The sequence below is a fragment of the Olea europaea genome, unplaced genomic scaffold (assembly GCF_002742605.1).
Source record: "Olea europaea var. sylvestris unplaced genomic scaffold, O_europaea_v1 scaffold1602, whole genome shotgun sequence".
Classification (NCBI taxonomy): Eukaryota; Viridiplantae; Streptophyta; class Magnoliopsida; order Lamiales; family Oleaceae; genus Olea; species Olea europaea.
Genome location: NW_019233649.1, coordinates 128,843 through 138,950, shown reverse-complemented (window position 1 = coordinate 138,950; position 10,108 = coordinate 128,843). Strand labels below are relative to the sequence as shown.

General features: G+C 39.4%; 1 protein-coding gene across 1 annotated transcript; it reads left to right on the top strand.

The window, feature by feature from the left end:
- The first annotated feature begins 965 nt into the window (after nucleotides 1-965).
- On the top strand, nucleotides 966-1,432 carry LOC111377072. The gene is made up of 2 exons (XM_023000120.1): nucleotides 966-1,194; nucleotides 1,251-1,432. Exons 1-2 carry the CDS (start codon nucleotides 966-968, stop codon nucleotides 1,430-1,432), a joined length of 411 nt encoding a protein of 136 aa, XP_022855888.1.
- The last annotated feature ends 8,676 nt before the right edge of the window (nucleotides 1,433-10,108 follow it).

The window sequence follows — 10,108 nt, the reverse complement described above, 5'->3', positions numbered from 1 at the left end:
GAATTCGATATCGAGATACGAGACAAGAAGGGCAATGAGAATGTAGTTGCGGATCACCTATCCCGATTGGAGCCTAGTGGGCAGATGAATTAGTGGACATCAATGAGATCTTCCCAGATGAGCAAATTTTGAGAGTAGATGAAGCACCTTGGTATGCAGATATCGTCAATTACTTGGCCAGTTCCATCCCACCACCGGACTACTCGAGTCACCAAAGGAAAAAGTTCTTCGTCGAATTGAAGTATTATTTTTGGGAGGACCCAATTCTCTATAGGCGGGGGGCTGATCAGATAGTAAGGAGATGCATACCTGAGGAAGAAGTACATGAGATTCTCGAGCACTGCCATTCATCTGCTTATGCAGGGCACTTTGGGGCTTCAAAGACAGCTGCAAAGATTCTACAATTAGGTTTCTACTGGCCTACACTGTTTAGAGACACATTTGAGTTTGTTAAGAGGTGTGACAGACGTCAATGCACTGGGAATATCTCGAGGAGAAATGAAATGCCATTGAACAATATTTTGGAAGTGGAGATATTTGATGTTTGGGGAATTGACTTCATGGGACCTTTCCCCCCTTCGTTCTCAAATCAGTATATCTTAGTGGCAGTGGATTACGTATCAAAATGGGTGGAAGCAATTGCATTGCCAACAAATGACTCAAAGACAGTAATTGGATTCTTGAAGAAATACATTTTCACCCGATATGGTACACCGTGGGCTATAATCAGCGATGGGGGCAAGCATTTCTGTAATCGCCAGTTTGAGCAGTTGCTGAATAAATATGGCGTTAAACAATGCGTTGCTACTCTATATCATCCACAAACCAGAGGGCAACTTGAGGTATCTAATCGGCAGCTGAAGAGAATACTAGAAGTCACTGTGAATTCATCTAGAAAGGATTAGCCTAAAAAGCTGGACGATGCAGTATGGGCTTACAGAACAACATTCAAGACCCCAATAGGCATGTCTCCATACCGCATAGTCTTTGGGAAAGCGTGCCATCTGCCATTAGAAATGGAGCACCGGGCATACTGGGCGATGAAACAGTTGAATATGGACTTGAGCGCCGCCGGTGAAAAACGTCTGCTGCAACTTAATGAGTTAGATGCGTTTAGAATGGAAGCTTATGAAAATTCAAAGCTTTACAAAGAACGAACAAAGAAAGGCACGACATGCATATTCAGAGGCGAGAGTTTGAAGTAGGGCAAAGAGTGCTATTGTATAACTCGAGACTCAAGCTTTTCCCAGGAAAACTAAGATCAAGATGGTCAGGTCCTTATACTGTCATGAAAGTTCTACCATATGGGGTTATACAAGTGAGCCACAAGACTAAGGGTACCTTCACTGTTAATGGGCAAAGACTGAAACACTACTGGGGCGGTGACTTCTCCAACCAAAAGTCCACCGTTCAACTCGAGATGCCAGAATGAAGCAGCTACAGAAAAGTCGAGCTATCGACTATAACCTAGCGCTGGGTGGGAGGCAACCCACATTATCCTTTTTTATTTAATTTATTATGCTCTCTGCACTTAGATAAGGGATTATTTTTGTTTCAATTTCATTTTATATTTTCTTTATATGGTCATCGATCATCCATACATATTAAAAGAGTCCAAGCACTATACACACGAGTCGGGTTGATTGGAGTAGTTTGGGAGATTGGGTGTGAAATTCACGCATTTCAAGGTAAATTTTGTTTTTCTTTAATTTTCACATGTCAATTATTTAAAAAATTTTTTTTACTCTGTGCGACCGCACTATCACCTACCGAAACTCTAGTGGCAAGAGCCACTTGAACCATGTGACCGTACGGCATAAAGCCATGCGGCTGCATGGCATAAAAAAGGCGTGGGTTTTTAACCCACACCCGGTTCTTTTGTTTCATTTCCCACTCACCTTCTTCCCCAATTTCTCTCCCGACCACACTCACCTAGGACACGTTTAGGGCTAGCATCACATAAGAATTTCATCATTGCATTGTAATAACATTGAAAGGACATCCACTTTCCACCTCAATTCAACCCTGCGAAACACAAGGTACGTGTTCTTCCACCCCTCTCCATTCCTTTTCGGGTTTTAATGATTGTAATTTTAATTTTGGCGACTTGAGGGAAATTAGGCTAGTTCATGTGTATATAGATTGGTTGTGATTGTGTTGTGGAAATTTTGGAATGATCCCTACACTCAATTCTTTACATTGGTACCACTTTCACCATAGGCATGCAATGTGTTTGTTGAAATGCCACAATAACTACTTTATGTTTAATTATGCTTCTTGCATTGCCTGTGATGTGTGGACGAATTAAATTAAATTTTTTGATTGCATTCCTATGGACATTAATTTGAAAAGCACATATCCTATAGTCTTAGATGCTATATGGTTGAATGTGTGTCGTTTTGGGCATGACTTAATCTCCAATTGTTGAAATTGTAGAGATTCCATACAATGGTATACAACATGCTTGATCTATTGTCAAGGTTAAATGAGCCATACATATTAGTGAATTTGCGCTTAGCATACACACGAATTGGACATTTCAAACACGAAAATTGCCTATGAATACACACATGATTAAGACACTGCCCACAGCACCCTCCGTCCCCTATTTTGCATTCTCATTTGACACACCAAACAACATCCAATTGAGTTGAAATTCGAATACGTGCTACACCTCAATGAATACTTTGATATGCCCGGAGATTGTCCGAAAATTTTTTGCTAATTCTCAATGATGTCAAGGGCCGAAGGTGGGCACTCGGTCATGGTTTCATATTACTACACATGCATCTAGGAAAGTTTGGGGAATTTGTGCAATGCTTATTAGCTTAGAAATTTTCTCATTTTTTGACTATGCTTTCCACATCGACTTAATGGGTATATTCTTACAAACATTGCAAGATGCCTCCAAAAAGAACTGTGCGCGGGAAGGAAAAGGCAAGCTCATCCACAGGAACAGCCCATACTCGAGAGCTCGCGGGCGAAATTCAGCGATTCCTAACTGAAATTACTAGGCACGATATGAAATCATCGTCCGCCATTGGACTTTGCATGCTGAAAGGCCGGTTAAGCTTGATGACTTCTCGGGATTTGAGTTGGTCAATTTAATTCAGCTCTATGGATGATAAAAGTTAGTAGAGAGACCACATCCACTCTATGAGATCTTATGCCGAGAGTTCTTTGCTAACGTCAACAGTGAAATTGACACGCCAGGCTCCGACCATTTCTATCAGACTTGGGTGCGGGGGAAATGGATTATGTTCTCTCCCGAGGTCATTCATTACTACTACCAGCTTACCATGGAGAATGTGGTTCCCCTTCCGATTGACTTTAACTGGAATGAGGTGGTCAAGGTTTTAATGAGGCGAGAGAATGCATGGCCCCTCGACACTACCGAGTGGCATCAGATTGAGCTTACTCCTTCCATGGCCATTCTTTGGCTCTTTATGTGCCACAATGTTGAGCCGATATCACACAGGACTACATTCCCAGATCATACAGCAGGTTTCATCTACCACTTGGCTCGAGGTAACAAAATTGATCTTGCTACTCATATATACAATCAACTGCACTCATTGGGGACTTGGAGGGATCGACGCTCCACTTTGATATTCCCGAGCCTCATTAGTGGCATATGTCGGGCTGCGGGTGTTACTCTCCTACCTGAGGAATTACCTGAGAAATCCAGCCCAATGATCAAACGAACTACATTTGACGCTCAGACAAGGGCTCGGGTTAAGCATAGGGAAAAGCAAGAGAACGAGCGACGGAGGCAGCAGGCAGCACAAGTTCAAATCCCTGAAGATCAGAACCACCCACAGGCTCCAGCACCACTAGCTGAAATGGATAATCAGTTGTTGAAACAGATTTTCTCCACCACCACGGGCATTAGCCGAGACCTTCACGGTTTCTTTCAAGATTTTGGAAACATGCGGACTGACTTAAGAAGCTTACAGAGGGACAATCACCTTGCATTGAACTACATCAGAGATGCTAGGGATAATGCTACAGTCATGCGACGGGAGGTTGACACCATGAATGGCCGGTTGAACATGTATGTTGGTCGGGTGGACGGTATCCAGATGAGGGTAAATGAAGCTTGGGAGACCATGAGAGCTATCTAGGCCGAGCAGATGCAGCGGTCTACTTTGATGCAAAAAATGAATGAGATGATGCGGCAGCTCCTTGGACGACACCCCCTCCGTCGGATGATGGTACAGCAGGACCCAGTATCCCACCACCTCCTCCGTTTTGATTCAAGGGAAGTTTTATTTGCCACATTTTGATTTTTCATTTTCATGTATTCCGTAAAATTCTGTCTTTCATCTTTTGTTAATTTTACATTGAGGACAATGTAGTAACAAAGTTTGGGGAGGTGACATAATTTTAACTAAGTATCTGTATTATCTGCATTCATCGGTATGTGTGCATGAAAAAAAAATTTGCATTTTATTTCATTTTTGTTTTAACTCTTCTTATGCATGCTTGTGTGAGTTTGATAACCTTGCTAGCTATGATGTTAAAAATTGGACTAGATCAAAATGCAAAATCTTTGGATCTAATGCAATTAGGCTATCTAACACTTGTTGATGCAAAACTTGACATTATTTGTGCACACTATTCATGCTTGACATATTTGATAAATGACTGAATTTTGAGCATAAAATAGAAAAAGAATGATAACCCTCTATTGAACTAAACCGTAAACTGCCTTAAGATAGTTTGGTGATGGTTGAGCTATTGTAAGGGAGCATTGAGATGAGTGGAGGCTCCGTGCATAAATTCTATTGTGTGGATTGTCTAGACTAGTGAGGTGAAGATTAGGTGAAAATTTTTAAATTAAGGGTTAGTTTTGGAAACTAAATGTCTAGAACAATAAGGGCATACAATAAATTTGTGAGAACAATACACTTCTTTTCATGCCTTTATGACTCGAGCAAGTAAGCCTGTAAGGATATTTCAAAATCTGGTGCCCTAAAGTCAATTGGTTTGGGAGTCACCGGCCTAAAGCTCGCTAAAAGGGTCATATAGAAAGTAAAAGGGAAAGAGGTTAATTGAAAGTCATCTGATCAAGCTTTTATAACTTGAGTGAATAAGCCTACAAGGGTTTAAACCTGGTGCCCTAAAGCCACTGGTTTGGGAGTCACTGGCTTAAAACTCGTTACATGGGTTATATAGAAAGCAAATGAGAAGATGAAACTGAGAAAAAATATGAAGCTTAATAATAAAATCAGAAAAATTAGAAAAAAAAGAGAGACAATAACATGAAAAAAAAATCCCTTGGACATTTGGTTAAAGAAGCTATACCTTTGAGGTGAGACAAGTAACCTAGTTTAATCTTGAGTATCGAAGCAATCAAATTTAGGAGAGCCTTCACTTGTTGAATTGTAAACTTGTGATAGTGAGATTAATCCAAACTATGAGAGGGGTGAGGACTACAGCTATGTAAACCCCTAATTTAAAAAAAAAAAAACACAACCCCGGGATAATTGAATGAAAATAATAAGTTTGGGGGGTTGTGTATCTCTCGAGCGAGTAAAGAGACATTTGACCACTTGGGGTCGGGACTCAAACCCATCATGAATCTAATATGTTGGCATGAACTCACACACACACGTCAAGTGCGCATTTAACAAGCGAAGGTTGATGCCATTAATCTTTTTGCACTGATACATCTTCATCAAATCGAACACTTAGTCCAATCCTGAGCCATAGCAGGGTATTAAGCCATGTTTGTTCAGAATTTGTTCACTATCTTGTTTGAGGACAAACAATAGTTCAAGTTTGGGGAGTTTGATAAGTGTGATTTTTGTACACTTATTTAGGTCACAAACATGACTTAATTATGAATAAAATGATCTAATTGTGACTTAATTTCATTATATGTGTGAATTGTAGGTAACACCGATGGACATGGTGAAATACACAAGAAAAGACGCGAAAAAGGACTAAAATGACACAAAGCTAAAGTTCAAGGACCAAGATGCAATTACTCAAAAGTTGACCCAATGAACAAATCAAGAAATTGAGTGTGCCAAATACGAATTGACGACATTTTGGGATGATGGAATGTGAAGAATGAAGAAAAGATGTAAAAAAGTGGAAGATTAAAGTGAAGGGACCAAATTGCAGGAACTGAAAGATGATTTCTACCATGCGGTCGCATGGTAGAAAAACCGTGCAGCCGCACGAAGTGATGCAGGGTTTAAAAATAAAAAAAGATGATAACCATGTGGCCGCACGGATTAAAACCATGCGGTCGCATGGTACAAATTCGGCGCAAAAATTTTCTTTCCTTATATGATCGAAACACCTATGGTAACCTAATTTTCCACGGCATATAAATACCAAAAACATTCCAGAGACGCCCAGAACGTAATTGGAGGCCGAAAAACAATTCTTGAAGAGGATTTGAGCGCAAGAACAAAGATTGACACGAAGAACTTCAAGATTTATCCAACCCAGTGATGTCTTATATACAAACTTTGATTTATTTTGTTATTTTGAGCATGCTAGGCTAAATTTATTTATGCTAGGAGATCGATGAACCATGTCAATTGAAGTTTAATATTCTAGTTTTGCAATTTGATGCAAGACACAATTTCTATTATGTTGAATGATTTATATGCAATTAAATGTTGCCGCAATTAAGAGCTCGTAATTGTGTGAATTTAAGTGTTTATTCTTGCATTCGAGAGATTTGGAATAGATTTGACATAGTATAAATCATCGTCGAGTCCGATAGTGGATAGAAATATACCGTTATACTCTATGTGAATCTTTAAATGTTTATAAAATTTCATGCATTTTTACATATGCTCTTGTCATAGAAATATAGACCGGCGGTGTGTAGAAATAGGTTTGATACATCTCGAGAGAGAGTATTGAATAGACTTATGAACATTGATTCATCAAAATCGAAATGTGTTGTCATATTGTGAAACTAGGGTTTAAAGTGATAATTGCATGGGAATTCGTGATCCTAGCGTATTTCATTCCCAATAATTATAACAAGTGCGTTCTCAACTTTTAGATTTCATTCTCGAGTTTAATTTATTGTTTTGCGTATTAATTTCAATTTAATCATAAGTCAAAAAGTGCATAATTGAGGTTTAATTAGGTCTACATCCATTTTGGTAATTTAGTTTCGATTAAAACTAAGGTAGATAAAATTTGAACTAATCAATCTCTGTGGGACGATATTCGGACTCATTGAATCCATTTTATTACTATTTAACGAACCGTACACTTGCGGTGATTTAAAATCGAAAGAAATAATTTCGCGAACAAGTTTTTGCTCCACTGTAGGATTTGACTCATGTGATTCAAGGCGAAAAAGATGATCTGCCACAACATTCTCATTCCCCCTTTTTATCTCTGATCTCCAAATCAAACTCTTGCAATAGGAGTATCCATCGAATAAGCCTTGGCTTTGCATCCTTCTTACTCATTAGATATTTTAAGGCTGAATAATCCATATAGACAATTACTTTTGACCTAATCAAATATGATCTGAATTTGTCAACGGCGAACACCATTGCTAAAGGCTCTTTCTCTGTAGTAGCATAATTCATTTGACTCATGTGGATAACATGAGAAATCTTCCCCATTGCGTTGACCCAACACTGTCCCCACTACATGATCACTGGTATCACACATAAGCTCAAATGGATAATCCCAATTTGGAGGAGCCAATACTAGAGCAGAAACCAAATTTTCCTTTAAGGTATTGAAAGCTATCAAGCACTCTTCAGAAAAGTGAAATGGGGTCCCTTTTTCCAGTAAATTGCACAATGGCTTCGAGATTTTGAAAAAGTCTTTGATAAAGCGACGGTAGAACCCAACGTCACCGAGGAAAATTCTAACTCCTTTTACTGTTACCGACGGTGGTAGTTTTTCGATGACTTGTATCTTAGCTCTATCAACCTCGATACCCCGTGCTGAAATTAAATGCCCTAACACAACCCCTTCCTGAATCATGAAATGACATTTTTCCCAATTTAATACAAGATTTGTATCTTCGCATTGCTGCAACATTTTTCCCAAATGTTCTAGGCATTCCTTAAATGATTTTCCAAATACTGAAAAATCATTCATAAATACCTCAATGATATTTCTCACCATGTTCAACAAAATAGACATCATACAACATTGAAAGGTGGCAGGAGCGTTGCAAAGACCGAAGAGCATCCTCCTATAAGTAAAAGTGTCATAAGGGCATGTAAATGTCGTATTCTCTTGATCATCCGGCGCTATAGGAATCTGATTGTACCCCGAATAACCATCCAAGAAGCAATAGTAAGCATGTCCAGCAAGTCTCTCTAGCATTTGATCAATAAAAGGAAGGGAAAATTGATCTTTCCTCGTGACGTTATTGAGTTTACGATAGTCAATACAAACTCTCCAACCCATGACTGTGCGTGTCGAGATGAGCTCGTTATTTTCATTTGGAACCACCGTGATCCCTCTCCTTTTCGGTACGACCTGTACTGGACTCACCCAATGACTGTCTGATATAGGGTGGATGATCTCTGCATCCAGAAGCTTTAATACCTCTTTCCTTGCCACTTCCTGCATAGTTGAATTTAATCTACGTTGATGCTTAATTGAAGCTTTGTAGTCCTCTTCCATTAGAATCTTATGCATACAAAGTGAATGATTGATCCCTTTTATATCTGATATCGTCCATCATATTGCTGTCTTGTGCTCCCGAAGTACCCTTAGCAACTGATCCTCCTTTGATTCTGTAAGATTGTTCGAAATAATTACTAGAAGTGAATTTTTCCCCCAAGTATGCATAGCGAAGATGAGTGGGCAGTTGTTTGAGTTCAAGAGCTGGAGCTTGTTGTATAGATGGTAAAGGTGTTGTGGGTTTTTCACCGAGCTCCAGATGTGGTTGCTTGAAGAATGGTGGTATGGCTGCTATATCGTGCACATTCTTCTGTTTCCTCCTTTTCCAATGGTAAGTCCTGAGAATGCACTAAACACACCTCAAGCGAATCCTGAGGGTGATCTAGTTTGAATGTTTCAGACATCGCTTCTTTTATTACATCAATCTGCATACAAGAACCCTGTTTGCTCTGAAATCTGAAAGCTCTAAACACGTTGATTGTCAGTTCTTCTTCAGTTAACCTCAATATCAAGTGACCCTTTTGCACATCTATCAAAGCTCATCCCGTAGCTAAAAATGGGCAACCCAATATGAGGGAGACGTCTCTATCTTCCTCCATATCCAAAATAATGAAGTCCGCTGGGAAGATAAAATTGTCGACCTTCACCAAAATATCTTCACAAATACCTCGGGGGTGCTTGATCGACCCGTCAGCCAACTGCAGTGAAACTATTGTCGATTTTGCTTCTCCCAAACCTAGTTTCCTAAAAAGAGATAAAGGCATTAAATTAATGCTAGCTCCTAAATCACACGATGCCTTATCTATATACAAATTACCAATGTTATAATGAATAGTAAAACTCCATGGGTCTTTTAGTTTCAGTGGTAATTTATGCTGGAAAATTGAGCTAAAGTTTCAGCAAATCGTATGTTAATGTGCCGCTTCTTGAACACATCCAAAAATTTCTGGAATTGCTTATTGAGATTATGTTTTTGCAATCTTTTTGGAAATGTGATCGGAGGAACATATGTTTTGACAGGGGCAGTTGCCTTCACCTATGGACTATTTAATGACTCAAATTGATTTTCCTCTGTGGATTTGTTTGATTCATGCACTTGCTCCTCGCCCATGGTAGGTGCCTTTTCTATGACAGTTGCTGGCCGCTTTACATGTATTTCTAGTAACTGGACGCCATTACGTGTAGTGATTACTTTGACCTACTCCTTAGGATTTGTTTCAGTATTGCTAGGCAATGTCCCTTGATCTCTACGTGATAGTGCGGCTGTAATTTGTCCCACCTATTGTTCCAAATTCTTGATCGAGGCTTGTTAGTTCTGAAAGTTGGTCTCAGTTTTAGTAATGTATTGAGCCAGCAAATCTTCTAACGATAACTTTTTCCCTTGCTGTTATTGCTGTTGGAACCCTGGTGGTTTATTCTGATTGTTTCCTCCTTGTTCTTGTACCTAATTATTGGACCAAGAAAATTTTGGATGGTT

Excerpts from the sequence above, each read along its gene's own strand:
- LOC111377072 (XM_023000120.1), top strand. The coding sequence starts at position 966 with ATGTCTCCATACCGCATAGTCTTTGGGAAAGCGTGCCATCTGCCATTA. Across the intron at positions 1,195-1,250 it reads ATGCATATTCAGAGGCGAGA|GAAAACTAAGATCAAGATGG; the intron begins GTTTGAAGTAGG and ends AGCTTTTCCCAG.